The sequence below is a fragment of the Myotis yumanensis genome, unplaced genomic scaffold (genome assembly GCF_028538775.1).
Source record: "Myotis yumanensis isolate MYYU_CA2020_CCGP unplaced genomic scaffold, mMyoYum1.0.hap1 SCAF_10, whole genome shotgun sequence".
NCBI classification, from domain to species: Eukaryota; Metazoa; Chordata; class Mammalia; order Chiroptera; family Vespertilionidae; genus Myotis; species Myotis yumanensis.
The window spans coordinates 17,665,197-17,680,520 of record NW_027223761.1 but is presented as its reverse complement, the minus strand read 5'-3'; the positions used below and the strand labels follow the sequence as shown (position 1 = coordinate 17,680,520).

General features: G+C 40.3%; 2 protein-coding genes across 5 annotated transcripts in view; both read left to right on the top strand.

The window, feature by feature from the left end:
• FNBP4 (formin binding protein 4) overlaps positions 1-4,033 on the top strand; it is a 37,119-nt gene extending 33,086 nt beyond the window's left edge. The window contains exons 16-17 of the mRNA XM_070428011.1: positions 662-819; positions 2,994-4,033. Of these exons, the coding sequence (XP_070284112.1) occupies positions 662-819; positions 2,994-3,084 (249 nt within the window). The 3' untranslated portion in view covers positions 3,085-4,033. The remainder of the gene's footprint in view (positions 1-661; positions 820-2,993) is intronic.
• Positions 4,034-8,069: 4,036 nt separating this feature from the next.
• Positions 8,070-15,324, top strand: part of AGBL2 (AGBL carboxypeptidase 2) — a 36,096-nt gene continuing 28,841 nt past the window's right edge. For 3 of the 4 annotated variants that reach the window (XM_070428007.1, XM_070428006.1, XM_070428009.1), the window contains exons 1-6: positions 8,070-8,481; positions 8,662-8,793; positions 9,044-9,107; positions 10,292-10,426; positions 11,637-11,690; positions 12,959-13,144. In XM_070428007.1, coding sequence (XP_070284108.1) covers positions 8,740-8,793; positions 9,044-9,107; positions 10,292-10,426; positions 11,637-11,690; positions 12,959-13,144 — 493 coding nt within the window. In that variant the 5' untranslated portion in view covers positions 8,070-8,481; positions 8,662-8,739. The remainder of the gene's footprint in view (positions 8,482-8,661; positions 8,794-9,043; positions 9,108-10,291; positions 10,427-11,636; positions 11,691-12,958; positions 13,145-15,324) is intronic. The other variant, XM_070428008.1, reaches the window with a different exon arrangement.

Below are 15,324 nucleotides of genomic sequence, written 5' to 3'. Positions count from 1 at the left end.
AGTACCATTGATCAGAAAAGCCTGAAGGGATGGAACAAGCCATGTTGGATATATAGTTCTCTTTTTGCAAATATCACAATTATTTTTCTTTACTACAAAAGTGCATATGTATTATAGACAATTTATAAACAAACGTAAGCCAAAAGAAGTAAAATTTATCATAATACCCCCCTTCTTAGAATTAATATCATCATTCATATTTTGATAGATTCTTGCTTTTTTTCATATTTAATAGTTGCTATTGACTTTGTTGCTCTTTCCAGAAAAGTTGGTCATTGGTTTCTTAGTTCTATTTTTCACTTGATGTTAACACTGCATCTATTTAAAATTTGTAAAGGGGAACACCATAATTCTGAGGTGAGATAAAGGCTACAGTTCTGAATTCCATAGAATAAGGAGGCTAATAAAGGAAATTTTTCTGGCCTGATTTCATAAAATAGCTACATTTACAGTTTTTCTTTTTAACCAAGCATTAAGTTTATAGTTGATAGAAATCTTTGGTGGCAAAAACTGTAGAATGGTACTTATTTTCTGTTTCTGTTCTTTTGGTTTTAAAGTTTACTTATTCCTTAGCACTAAGAAAAGATCCTAATGTCATATGGAGGACTCATTTTCTTATCTTATGTATTAAATTCCTTCTGACCTTTAACCTTTGTTATAGGCAAAGAAGAGTAAAACAAAAATGCCATCTCTGGTAAAGAAGTGGCAGAGCATACAGCGTGAGTTAGATGAAGAGGAGAACTCTAGTTCCAGTGAAGAGGACCGGGAATCAACTGCACAGAAGCGAATTGAAGAGTGGAAACAGCAGCAGCTGGTCAGGTAAAAGAAAAGAGACCAAAGGTGGGGTGGGGTGGGTTGTGATTAATTCATAGAAACATTTATCTATAAAAATTAGGTTTTGGCCTTTTTCAACATCAGAACTATCAGAATTGTAATACTTTCTCCCATCAACTGCTCATCTTATGCAAAGGAATGGTTTTTAACACAGCATACTTCCCCATTTACTTATGGATACAGTAGACCCTTATATGTATATATATATATTTTTTTATTTTATTTTACAGACTAGAGGCCCAGTGCACAATCAGGGTCAGGGAGGGATGAGGGAGGGCTCCAGGGCATGTCCGGCTCATCTCCAGTCCCCGATCAGCTGGACCCCAGCAGCAAGCTAACCTCTTGGTCAGAGCGTCTGCCCCCTGGTGATCAGTGCACATCATAGCGAGTGGTTGAGTAGCCTTAGCATATCATTATTATACTAGAGGCCCAATGCATGAAATTCATGCAAGAGTAGGCCTTCCTTCCCCTGGCTGCCGGCACCGACTTCCCTCTGGCACCTAGGACCTGGGCTAAGACCCTAGCCAGTCTGGCTCAGTGGATAGAGCATCAGCCTGTGGACTGAAGAGTCCCGGGTTCGATTCCGGTCAAGGGCACATGCCCGGGTTGCGGGCTCAATCCCCAGTAGCGGACATGCAGGAAGCAGCCAATCAATGATTATCTCTCATCGATGTTTCTCTCCCTCTCCCTTCCTCTCTGAAATTAATACAAAATATTTTTAAAAAAAGAAATTTTAATAAGAATTTACACATGGTTAACCCAAATTTGTATTCTTTATTTTCCTAGTTTTGAAAGGCATGCATACTGAAATGAGCAGCATCCTTCTGATGTTGCTCAGTTGTCATGTGTAATCTGGACCATACTTCTCTTATAGTGATTGATGCCAATTTCAAATTCGTCTCTGATAGGTCCAGCTTATTTATGGTTCTTGCTCTTGCAACATCCATAAACACAGTACATATGAAAATATTTGGAAGTAACAAAATTGTAATGTTAAAAAAAGTATACAAAATAAATAATATCATACTTTATGTACTCACTAGAAAAAAATTTGAGAGAAGATCGTCATTCGTTGCTTCATAATTGAAAACATTTTCATTTTTTGATACATACATGTCAATTGAATGGTCATTCCAGTGAATTTGTTTCTAAAATACCTACTTCTCTCCAATCACTGCACACTTGCTTTCAGCATTTGTCCACTTGAGAACCCTATCAAATAAATTTTATCATGCAGCATCGGAAACCGGGGAAGATTCCTGCTGCACATCTTTTTAGGAAAACAAGATGGTCTGGGTTCATGTTATAAAATACTAGATTATGAAATTGAATCTAGTGCCACTCTCTGTCTCTTTGCATTCATCTTATACTTGTAAAAGCAAAAAAGACTATGCAAATGTCTCCAAACTTCATTTTATATTTCCTTGAAAAGTGATGTGCTGTTTTCGGCAACATAATAATAAAACTGAGGGATGGTGTTAGTGATAGTTTATTTCACTTTTGCATCATCCTCGTAGGTGATTCCATTATTCAGTTTTTTTATTATTTTAGTCTTTTTTAGTATTGCTGGGAATTGAATAGTGAATTCCTATAAGATGAAATTAGCAAATGATTTAAGATGATGGGAGGTAATTACAGTGATCTTGTAATTTATCTTAGATTATTTTAGATTTATAAAAGTATCCAGTGCACCCATTCTCATCATTGCAAGATAGAATATGAACTTTAATTTATTTTTTAAATGACTGTCATGAGATATCAATCTTTACAAATAGAACTGATCAAAAGAGAATTTCTAAAACATTAGGTCCAAAGGTCCCTTATGGTATGTTAAAGATTTAAAAATCTTCCTTAAAGAATCATAACTCCTAGTGGCCAAGATAAACTTCTATAAGAATGTTTTACTCCTTCAGTGTGGCTTTAATGGTTGTTGGAGATGAGTAAAAATGAAATGTGTGTATGTCTTTTGTTGACCCATCAGAAGAAATTTGATAAAGAATTTGCTAGTACTTAGCTGAGAAACTTGAACATTTTCATGAACATAGATGTGATAGGTCAAATTTTCAGTTTCAGTTAAGAGGTTTTTTCTTACGTACTAGGTAATGAACAGATTCATTCTTTTTCTTCCCAGTGAAGTAATCTGTTTGTTGTTTTCACAGTGGCATGGCAGAGAGAAATGCTAATTTTGAAGCCCTTCCTGAAGATTGGCGAGCAAGACTAAAACGAAGGAAAATGGCACCAAACACATAATATTTTTAAAAATTAAAAAACAAATGTTTATTGGGTGTGTGTGGATGTGTGTGTGTGTGTGGATGTGTGTATTTAGTTCAGAGTCTTAACCTGTTTTATGTTGTCAATAAACTATAAATGTTATGAGGGAGAGCATATGAATTTTGAATTTCCTGGGCAAGAACATAACACCTGTAAAGTTTTCACATTTGGGAAGTGAAATTTTTTCTGTTTTGCTGAAGGGTAAGATGACTGCTTTGACCTGGCTGCCTTTGTTCTCACACTGACAAACTCAGCATGTTAGGTACATTAACCTCATCACTCTGGAACATGTGGCTCATGAGTGTGACACCCTTTTAGAGGACACTGACAGAAAGTGAAGGATTTTTCCTGCCTCATGGAGGCTCAATAAGGGTTCCTAGTATGGTTCTCTCTCTCATTAACTTCTACTCCAGAACAAGTGCAATTAAGAAGGCAGCTCTGTATTCTACCTTGCTTAACTGGGATTATCAGATCTTTCTGACCTTCCTCCAGTCTGCCCCTGGAGTGCTAGGATATATCAAGTCATTTATCATGTGCAAGTATTCAATCTCACACATTCTAGAATTGATAGCTGTCATTTCGTATGCTAGATTAAATATTTAAATTTCAGTACAGGCAGCAGCAGCAAGTTCGGGTCTTTGATTTTGAAAATTTCTCCTTACATCTGCGGCAGTAAATGTAACAGAAGTGTTGATATTGTCTTATTCCAAAATTCACCTCCCTGTCATGTGTGAACGTATTTTCCATAAAATTCCAGTATTTAAAAAGCAGTTTACTATTCTGTATTTTCTATTGTATCACAATCAGGTAAAAGTCACTTTAAACTGAAGAAAAGGCAAATTGTGTCTTAAAGCTCTTTGTATTTCTCCAGTTTCTGACCTTGTAAATTTGTATATATACACTAATAAAGCTTTTTTTATACTTCTGATTGTCGTTTTGCTCTTCTAAGCCTGTTATTTCATGATTATGTAACCAAGACAAGTCAATCTTAATTGATGATAGGGAGGCAAACATTAAAGGACAACTCTAAAAAAGAGCAAGATTTTGAATCGGTTGGAGGGCAGGCAGGGTTAGAAAAACGCTTCTAGTACCAGAAGATGCTGTGTTTCTTCAATTTTGGAGTTTGTACTCTATAATAGCTAATGTCTGACTTACTAAAATCCAGGAAATAATGTAATATGTTTAACATTTTGCGAAAATGTGCTTTTTCAACCCTCTGATTATAAAAGTAATACATACAGGGTGTCCCCAAAAAATGAATACACACTTGATTTTTTTTTAAATTAAATCTTTATTTTCAGATTATTACAGTTCCTCTTTTTTTCCCCCATAGCTTCCCTCCACCCGGTTCCCACCCCACCTTCTGCCCTTACCCCCCACTGTCCTCATCCATAGGTGTACGATTTTTGTCCAGTCTCTTCCCGCATCCCCCAGATCCCTTCCCCCTCCCCGAGAATAGTCAGTCCACTCCCTTTCTATGCCCGTGATTCTATTATAATCACCAGTTTATTCTGTTCATCAGATTATTTTATTCACTTGATTTTTAGATTCACTTGTTGACAGATGTGTAGTTGTTCATAATTTGTATCTTTACCGTTTTCTCCTTCTTCCTCTTCTCAAAGGATACCTTTCAGCATTTCATATAATACTGGTTTAGTGGTGATGAACTCCTTTAGCTTTTCCTTATCTGAAGCTCTTTATCTGACCTTCAATTCTGAATGATAGCTTTGCTGGATAAAGTAATCTTGGTTATAGGTTCTTGGCATTCATCACTTTGAATATTTCTTGCCACTCCCTTCTGGCCTGCAAAGTTTCTGTTGAGAAATCAGCTGACAGTCATATGGGTACTCCCTTGCAGCTAACTGACTGTCTTTCTCTTGCTGCTTTTAAGATTCTCTCTTTGTCTTTTGCTCTTGGCATTTTAATGATGATGTGTCTTGGTGTGGTCCTCTTTGGATTCCTCTTGTTTGGGGTTCTCTGCACTTCCTGGACTTGTAAGTCTGTTTCCTTCACCAGGTAGGGGAAGTTTTCTGTCGTTATTACTTCAAATAGGTTTTCAATATCTTGCTCTCTCTCTTCTTGAGGCACCCACATAATTCAGATGTTGGTACGCTTGAAGTTGTCCCAGAGGCTCCTTAAACTATCTTCATATTTTTGGATTCTTTTTTCTTTTTGCTTTTCCGGTTGAGTGTTTTTTGCTTCTTCGTATTTCAGATCTTTGACTTGATTCTTGCGATCCTCTGCTGTTGGAAGTCTGTATAATATTCTTTATTTCACTCAGTGTATGCTTAACTTCTAGTTGGTCCTTTTTCACCTCAAGGGTCTCCCTAGACTTATTGAGGATCTCATTAAATTTATAGGCGGTCTCACTAGATTTCAAGTGTCTCACTAAGTTTATTGGCGGTTTTTAGAAAATTCTTGAAAAACCTTAAAAGTGTGGTTTTGAATTCTATATCCAGTAGTTTGCTTTCCTCCATTTCTGTCATTTGTGACCTGTTTCTTTGTCTCCGCATTTTTTATGCTTCCCTGTATTGATAGAGTGGCTTTCTGTGCTAGGTGTCCTATAGAGCTCAGTAGCTCAGCCTCCCCAGTTATCTGAGGTGGACACTCTTGGTGCACCCCCTTGTGGGCTTTGTGCACAGTCTTGTTGTAGTTAAGCCTTGATTGTTGTAGGTATCACTGGGAGGAATTGACCTCCAGGCCAGTTGGCTGTGAGAATCAGCTGTGTCTGCAGTGGGAGAACTGAGCTGGAGACACCCTTCTGGGGCAAGACTTGCTTCAGTGGGGCTTTGGTGCCCACTGAATCTGCCCCCTGAGTGTGTCCCTTATGGATCTGAGGAGTTGGAATCTGGATGGTCCCACTCTGACCACTGGGTACACTGGCTCTTGGATTGCTAAGGAGGTGCTAATTTAGCCTCTGCCTGAGCCTACCCTGCAGGAGCTTAGCTGTGAAGGAAAGCAAGCTGCTGTGGGGCCTTGGGCCAGCTGCAGTTGGTTAGGTAATTTTCAGATTTCAAAGGGCCAGGCTTTTCATATGCAAAAGCCGGCACACAGCTTGGGTGGGGCGGGGTCCCAGGGGATCAACAGGGTGGAGCAAGCAGCTATGGCTACTACTCAGTCCTGCCCTAAGAGGTCCCGCTTCTTAGTGTCCCGCTTCTCAGTGTCCCGGTAATCGCTGCAAGCACCTCTGAGAGAAAGCCACCCTCGAGGTCCGACCGATGCCAGACAGTCTAGCCCAGGCGTGGGCAAACTACGGCCCTCGGGCCGGATCCAGCCCATTTGAAATGAATAAAACTAAAAAAAAAAAAAAGACCGTGCCCCTTTATGTAATGATGTTTACTTTGAATTTATATTAGTTCACACAAACACTCCATCCATGCTTTTGTTCCGGCCCTCCGGTCCAGTATAAGAACCCATTGTGGCCCTCGAGTCAAAAAGTTTGCCCACCCCTGGTCTAGCCTCTCCCCGTATGAGTCTGGGTCCCCAGAGACTCACCCGGAACTGGAGTTGAGACTCCCTCCCGATTGAAAAAGACAATCATGTCCTCAGCCGCCAGCCCTTTCCAAATTCGCCTCCGTACCTCTGCACTTCACTTCCAAACCACACCTCCTCTGAGTCCTGGTATGCTTTTCTCTTTCCTTCTAGTTGTAGAACTTCCATTCAGCCAGCCTTCGTGTGGTTCTGGATGATGTCCGTTCTGTCTTTTAGTTGTATTTTTGAAGTGGTTGTTCGAGGCAGCAATTTCCGCTGTTTACCTATGCCGCCATCTTGGTTTCTCCACACTTGATGTTTCTTTTTCAGATTTAACCCATTGGAATTAATAATGCAAAAGTGTATATAAATTGTTTTGAAACACCCTGTACTTACAGATACGGACATATAAAGTCAACCAAAGACAATAGTTTAAATTTTATTTTGGTATATTTATGCATGTAATTTTAAAATGTTACCTAACCAGTGTCATGTATGCTAGTGTGTTAGATGTTACCATTATGCAAGTATTGGGGTGACCGTTTTGTATATAAATTGTGTGTTATTATTAATCCTCACCTGAGAATTTTTTCCATTGATTTCTAGGGAGGGAGAAGGGGAAAAGAGAGAGAAACATGGCCATGAAAGAGACAGACTAGTCACCTCCCACATGCACCCCCCCACAGGGACCCAGAACTTGAACTTAGATTTGTGCCCCTGACCATGAATCGAACCCACGAACCTTCTCTGTGGGCCAACACTAGCCACTGAGAAAAACTGGCCAAGGCTAAATTGTTTTTCTTGTAATTGCATAGAGCAAATTTCTAGAAATAGAGGTTGTCAACTAGCTCTTAAATTTCTACAGAGCATCAGTGCCTTTGTCACTATCCTACCAAATTGAGATTTTAAAAAATCTTACAAAATATGTGGGTTTAATTTAACTTTGTTTCTTTAATTTTTATTGTAGAAAGTAATTTTTCTTTCAAATATTTTTAATTGATTTTTTACTTTTTATGTTTTTGATTTCAGAGAGGAAGGAAGAGGGAGAGAGAGATGATGAGAGAATCATTAATCCGCTGCCTTCTGCACTCACCCTATTGGGGATGGAGCTGGCAACCGCCCCCCCCCCCCACCCCCCACCCCGGCATGTCCCCTGACTGGGAATTCAACCTTGACCTCCTGATTCAAGTGTCCAAGGTCAACTACTGAGCCACACCTGCCCAGCGAAAGTAATTTTTCATTTCTGGCGTGGAGCTGGCTTTACTTGTTACCTAAAAGAGCAATACTTGTTACCTAATGGAACAGCAAAGAAGTTTGGAGTATGACTACAGGCTTTGTATTTCAACCCAATTACCATTGATTACCCAAAAACAGGGCGCAGCAACTTTTCCTTGGGAGGCGGGGCCTCGCTCCCCGGAAGCGCCGGCCGCCCCGCCCTCCTGCTTTGGTTTCCTGGTTGCTAGGCTACCGGCGCCCTAGCCGAAAGCGGTGGAGGGTGAGCGAGGTTAGCTCCTCTGCTCCGTGCACAGCTGGGCATCTGGCCCCCCGCCTCGCCTAGGATTTTCAACCACCATAGGCGCCGCGCCCTCCACTGAGCCTGGGACAGGCAGGCGCGCAGAGGCGGTTGCACCCTTCCCTCTGCGCTTCTCGGAAATCTCCCTTCCCGGCCACCACCACTCTTCGGGAAACTGCCCTTCACGCCTTTACCCGGACCAGGAAGCCCTGAACCCCTGAATTTCGGGCCTCTGACTTTTCTTTTCCATCCACCCCGAGACAACTTTTCTCGTTTTTTTCACATCTTGCGGCATCTCTCTGCTTGCGGAGAGGAAAGCATGGGGCCTGCAAGGGTACGGGTGCCTCGGGAGGAGAAGGCTGGAAGACGTGTCGCCCTCCCTAATTTCTCAGGTACGCCCCCGGGCCTCATCATGGGAACCACCAGCCGGGTCCTTGTTTGAGCAGACACCAAGTTGGCAGGAAAGGAGCGATGTTTTAGGGTTTCCTAAAATCGCGGGGGAGCTGCGGAAGCGAAGGGTGGGGATGATGACTATCGGCAGGTGTTTCAATTGCCCTGTTCTGGTTTTTTAGCTTCTGTGTAATCAGCTGCCCTTTTGGAAACCGGGCAAGGGTGTGGCTGGATGCCTATGTGAATGACTGGTCTTCAGTATGCCATACAGAAGCAACATGTTGCCAGCATTGGAAGCAGAGCTAAAGCAGAAGGTCGGTACACACCCCTCTCCAGGAACTCCACAGAAATCCAGTACTAGATCAGAAGGTATCTGCTGGTGGCACCTTTTTCTAGCTGGAGATCTTGATCCCCAGGACAGAATGATTTGTGTAAATATCTCACTTGGTTTATTTACAGAAGTCAAGTATACTGCCCTCTGCAACAGTGTTTGCCTACCTTTTGTTAAGAGTTCAGTACTATTTGAAAGCACTTTCCTGATTGAGATGGCCTTTCCTTTTACAGACTCTTCCTGATCCCTATGAAGTCTTTATGTACCATCACCTCCAGTACTATGGCTACTTTAAAGGTAATACCTTGTTCTTATCCAGCATCACTTTTCCTGGGTTCCTGAAATAAATTGTTTCATTAACTGGGAGAGTTATGCTAGGATAAACTAATGATGAATTTTTCCAGCACTATTAATGAAAAGTATTCCTTTCCCATTATCTGTTTGTCTACCCTTACACTAATACCACTCTTTGTTAATTCTACCAAATGGCATTAAGACAGTATTTTTTTTAAAATATATTTTATTGATTTTTTTACAGAGAGGAAGGGAGAGGGATAGAGAGTTAGAAACATCAATGAGCTGCCTCCTGCACACCTCCTACTGGGGATGTGCCCAGAACCAAGGTACATACCCTTGACTGGAATCGAACCCGGGACCCTTCAGTAAGACAGTATTTTTGTCTTTGCCTTTAAAAATTCAATATGCTGGATTGTGTCTTGGTTATTCTTGCCTTTTTATATAATTTTAGAATTGGCTTGTGATGTTTAAAAAAATAGTTGGGATTACACTGAATCTATAAAATCTAATTTCACAAGAACTGAGAATTTCCCAATGTTGGGTTCTCCAATCTCTGAATATAGTCGAATTCTCCATTTAGTTAGGTCTTCCTTAATTTCTCCCAATAAAGGTTTACTAGTACAGTTTTTTCATAGAAGTTCATATTTTTATGCTGTTGAAATGGTATCTTTTTAAATTTTGGTTTTCTAACTTTGTTCCTACTATTTAGAAATACAATTAAGTTTTTATATTGATTTTATTTCTGTCAACCTTGTTAAACTTTCCTATTAACTATTTCATTTTTTAAGTGATTGCTAAGTTGTTGAAAACTGAATTTCCAGTTTGCCAGATTCAGCAGAGCCCTCAGGACAAAAGCAGTTCCACTCCCACTTGGAGTACCGGCCTTCACTTGGTGGGGCTCTCTTGGCTGCTCTTATACTAGAGCCACCGGTCTTTCTGCCTCCCGTGCCCTTTCTCTTTCCACTATATCATGCTGCCTCTCAAGTCTTTTCCTCACTGTAAAATGGAGAAAATGATGTTTAACTCAAATAAACCGGAATGTGAAGACTCTTTGGAAAATGAGATGTATTCGTTGTAAAGGCCGGTGGTAGTGGCGGTTGGTAGTAGTGGTTTGGCTATGCACCTAGATGTTAGAGGTGGTAACTAGCCTTCCAGCACCTTTCATTTAAACTGCCTTTTCTTAGGTGAAAGAGGCAGTGTGCCAAACGCGGCTACGCACCAGCATGTTTGGAAGAATAAGCCCCGATTTGTCTCGAGTGACTCTTTTGGGGGAAGAGATGATTTGATACCAAACCACCTGGAAAAGGAGAACCTTCTATGTGAGTAATACTCCCTATATGTGATCCCCAGAACCCTCAGTGCCTTGAGCAGCTGCTCTAGGTATTCCGGAGAACATGGTCTACCGTAGGAGAAGCCAGAGGAGCAGCCTTGGCCACTGTTTCTGTCATCACTCAAAAATGTTCTCTCTCGATCTACTTTGGATTGTAGGTTTAAATTAAAATACTATACATTATCTTCCTCCGAATTGTTGGAAAATTTGTTAAAACTTTTTGGTCAAGAGTAAAACATTGATTTTTCACACAGGTTTGATGGATATATTTGTTAAGGCTCTTTGCAAAAGAGTGGTGGAAACCAATTCCAGCTTAAGCAAAAATAATTTTTTAAAGGTATTCCACAGATTTCTTCTAGAATCCAAGGGCAGGAATTCAATAGATTTCCCCCCTAAATACATATTCAACCAAACATCAATTTGCTTCTCTTTACTCCACATCCTCCCTGCCCCCAGCCCAAGCTACCATCATTTCTCACTATTGAATATATGCAGATATCCTTATACTTTCTAATTATTTGTAAGTGCTCAATAAATGCTAGCATGACCTTTAAATTTTTTCTCCAGGTTCTGGATTAGGGTTTAAAAAAAAAAAGAGTATGTAAATATAAATCATACTAGATACGGCTAGACTGCTTTCCAGAATGGTTGCACCAATTGAGCTTCTTGGCAGCGGTGCCTGAGAATACCTGTTTATTTACACCTTTGCCAGGATGAGTGTGCAAACCTATACATGCTTTTCCCATTAGGTAAAAAAACTGACATCTCCTTCTCATTTTGATTTACATTTCTTTATGAATGAGATTGAACAGCTTCACCATATTTTATTTTTTTTTAAATATATTTTATTGATTTTTTTACAGAGAGGAAGGGAGAGAGATAGATAGTTAGAAACATCAATGGGAGAGAAACATCGATCAGCTGCCTCCTGCACATCTCCCACTGGGGATGTGCCCGCAACCCAGGTACATGCCCTTGACCGGAATCGAACCTGGGACCTTTCAGTCCGCAGGCCGATGCTCTATCCACTGAGGCAAACCGGTTTCGGCCTTCACCATATTTTAAAATGTTTATTGCCCCACCCCCAATTAAACAGTGAGGAAAAGATTTAGAGACAGAAATAGTGGGCCCCAAAATGGGGATGGGAGGATGGAAAGGGGCAGAAAAAAGAAAACCGTGCCTCTCCTTCCTCTTTTTAGGGCCTACCTGTCTATCCTCAGCTGTGCATCAACAGACAGACGCTGTGAGCAAAGGTATCTCATGTCCCTCCAGACCAGAAAACTCAAAACTCCTTTGTGGGAACATGTCTTCACCCCTTCTCTCCCCACCAGAGCTGAGAATCACCACACTGAGGGGCCTTCGTTCCTTCCTCGTTATTTTCTGTCTTTTCATTCTTCCTCTCATTTCCTTTCTTTTTCTTTCTCCCAGAAAACCTTTCTTTTCCTCCCTTTTTTCTCATTCTCTACTTGCCAAGAGCTCCTCTCTCTCTCTCCTGACCATTCACACTACGCTCCCACTTCCCGTATCATCTTCTGTTTTCAAAGTCACTCTGTCCTTTGAATGGTTATATTTTGAGCTTGAAATTTAAATTGCAGATTGTTTTTAATAGTTTCATGTACATTTTTCTAAAATGCTAATGGGTGAGTTGAAAGTTCCCTCTCTTGCCTCACTCTAAACAAAAGTAATAGAACACATTAAATAACTTTTTATTCATTTGCAACCCACTGTTGAGATGTCTTAAATACATAGCTCTGATTTTTTTAAAACACAAAAATGTTTCTTCTAATTTACTCTTAAAACTTCACACTTAAATATTTAATAGGCTGTGTCAAATTTTAATTTGATTTTTATCATTTCTATGCCATCATCCTGGACTAAATCTCCTTGAAGGAGAAATATGTCATAGGATTGCACATCTGTGCCTTTTTTTTTTTTTTTTTTTGAGAGAGAGAGAGAGAGAGAATGGAAGGATGAGAGGAGGGGAAGAGAGAAAGAGATAAACATCAATGTGAGAGAGACACATGGATTGGTTGCTTTCTGCACATGCCCTGACCTGGGTCAGGGATCAAGCCTCCAACCAAGGTAGGTGCCCTTTTTTTTTTTTTTTTTTTTTTTTTTTTTATATTTTATTGATTTTTACAGAGAGGAAGGAGAGGGATAGAGAGTTAGAAACATCGATGAGAGAGAAACATCGATCAGCTGCCTCCTGCACGCCACCCCACTGGGGATGTGCCTGCAACCAAGGTACATGCCCTTGACCGGAATCGAACCCGGGACCCTTGAGTCCGCAGGGCGACGCTCTATCCACTGAGCCAAACCGGTTCTGGCAAGGTAGGTGCCCTTGACTGGGAATAGAATCTGCAATCCTTTGGTCCGAGGGCCAATGCTCTACCCACTTAGCACCCAGCTAGGGCTGTGCTCATATTTTAGTAGTGCTTAGAGTTACTTAGTGGTTCTAGTTGATCAGTCAAGTTCCCAAGGAAGAAAGAAGCCACTCACTCATTCCCTTGCCCTTTGGCAGATTCCTTTATGCTGAGTTCATCACTTCTCAGGAGCAGACTCTTTCTTCACAATGATTTTGGTGAAGTAAACCCATGTCTTCGGGAACCCCAAGATCTCTTCGCTTTTTACTCTTGCAGCGGGCAACTGCAGGTTCCCAGGTGGCCAATAGAATGCGAGGTCATCAAAGAAAGCATTCAGCATATTGGTATGTGACTTATGTGTCATAGTCTTGCTGTTCTGACAGACTTTATTACAAAACCTCATAGTTTTAAATCCTATATGCTAAAGTACAAGGCAGGACAAATTCAACACCTCTCATCTCACCCCAAAATGATTATCTCACCCTGGGATACTGAAATACACTCACCAAAGTCAAAAGTTACACTAATGTGTAAATTAGAATGTTTCAGAGTCCATTGGAATGAAGGATGCCTTATTAGAGGCCAAAATATATTCTTACTTAAATCTGTTTTCTAGATTATTCCCATCTCAGTATTAATGTGCTTAGTTGAGTTTTATAAAAGTTGTATTTTTACTGGCCTTGATATAGTTGATGCACACCATATATGTCAGAACGTAGTTTGTACTGTTTTTAATCATATTTTTAGTTTATTGGAGTTTTTATGGGACTGGTAGAGACTTTTTAAAAAATTGATTTTAAAGAGAGGAAGGGAGAGGGGGAGAGAGAGAGAGAAGCATCCATCGGTTGCCTCCTGCACACCCCCTACTGGGGATCGAGCCCAAAATCCAGGCATGTGCCTTGACCATGAATGAAACCTGTGAACTCTTAGTGCATGGGTCGACACACAACCACTGAACCACACCGGCTGGGCAGTTAGAGACATTTTTTTATGGCATTGCTGGTCATATCTTTGAGCTATTGGTGCAAATATAATCTTCAGCACTCATTTTATGAAGCATTTTCAGAAGTGGATTGCATTGAAAAGTGGGGACTTTGCTAATTGGTAGGATACTTATATCTACCAGACATAATGTCTCTGCTTTAGACTGCTGGATAAACAACTGGATGTTTCTTATTTTCTCCCTTTCCTCATTTATTATTCACTCAATAAATATTGATGAAGCATTTACCATATGCTAAGTACAATGCTTAGTGTTAGATATACAGTTATGAACAAGACAGAGATACCCAGAGCTCACAGACTAGTGGGAAAGTTAAAGATACAACCAGGCAATTGCATAGAGTTTGATCCCTTGGGAACACTTAACCTCAGCTTGGAAGATCACTAAGGGTTTCCAAAATGAGTTGAAATGTCAGCTGTGATCTGAAGGAGAAGTTAGAAGTAATCCAATTGAGAGAGTCAAAGAAAAGTATTCCAATTAAAGGAAACAGAAAAAGAGAATGTCATGTTTGGGCAACCGTGAAACATTGAGCCTGAAAGATGAGATGAAGCTGAAATATAGGGATGGGCTTATTTCATAGTTGGGATAGAACTGCTCTTTGGGTGTTTGGAAATGTGTGTGGCGGGGCTGGGGGGGGCGCATTTTGAGTTTGCACAGTAGCTGAGAATTCCTAAGGTCATCTGTCCCTATTCTGCACAATCTATAATAATAAAAGCATAATATGCTCATTAGACTGGACGTCCTTCCAGACGTCCTTCTGGACAAAGCTGGGGCTATGAGGGAAGCCCAGGTCCTGGGTGCAGGAGGGAAGCCGGGGCCAGCAGCCAGGGGAAGGAAGACCTATATTGCAGGAATTTTGTGCATCAGGCCTCTCGTTCTTAGATAAAAGTCCAAGTTGATCAGGCCAAACAATAGGATTTTATAGTTCTCTATATAAAATAGAATAAGATAGAGAATTCCTGTGAAGATTTTGGACTCAATTCCAAAAGGAAAATTAAAAAGTGTAAAACATAATCCACTAAAAAAACCATTAAATCTTTTTTTAAAGCATTTTTTTTTAATTTCAAAGAGCTCTAATAGCAAGTACCTGCTGTTTAAACTGAGTTGTCAGAGCCTCATTACTCCCCATTACCTTAAAGAGAAGAAAGGAACATTGTCTTTTACTGAGTTGTGTCTTTGTATGCCCTTGGTTTTCATCACTTTAAATGATATGGAGAAGTTCCCCAAGTTTCATACGAGGAAGCTTTTAGAATTGAATGTTGATGAAAAAGCCTTTGTTTTCTCTGAAACAAGTGATATACTTATTCCTCTGTGGTAATAAAAAGTATGTAACAGATCATATTTTCCTGATTTTAAAAGGAAGCTCAGGGCCAAATTTTAAAGAGTTAGTACAGCAACTGTATTGACTTTTCCAGCTTACTTTTAAGTCTTCTATTTAAAGTTTATTGTTTTTTGTTAAAAGTCTCCTCATAGTCTTATGGAAAGAAGCAAGACAACTTATAAACAAGTTAGAAACTTAGG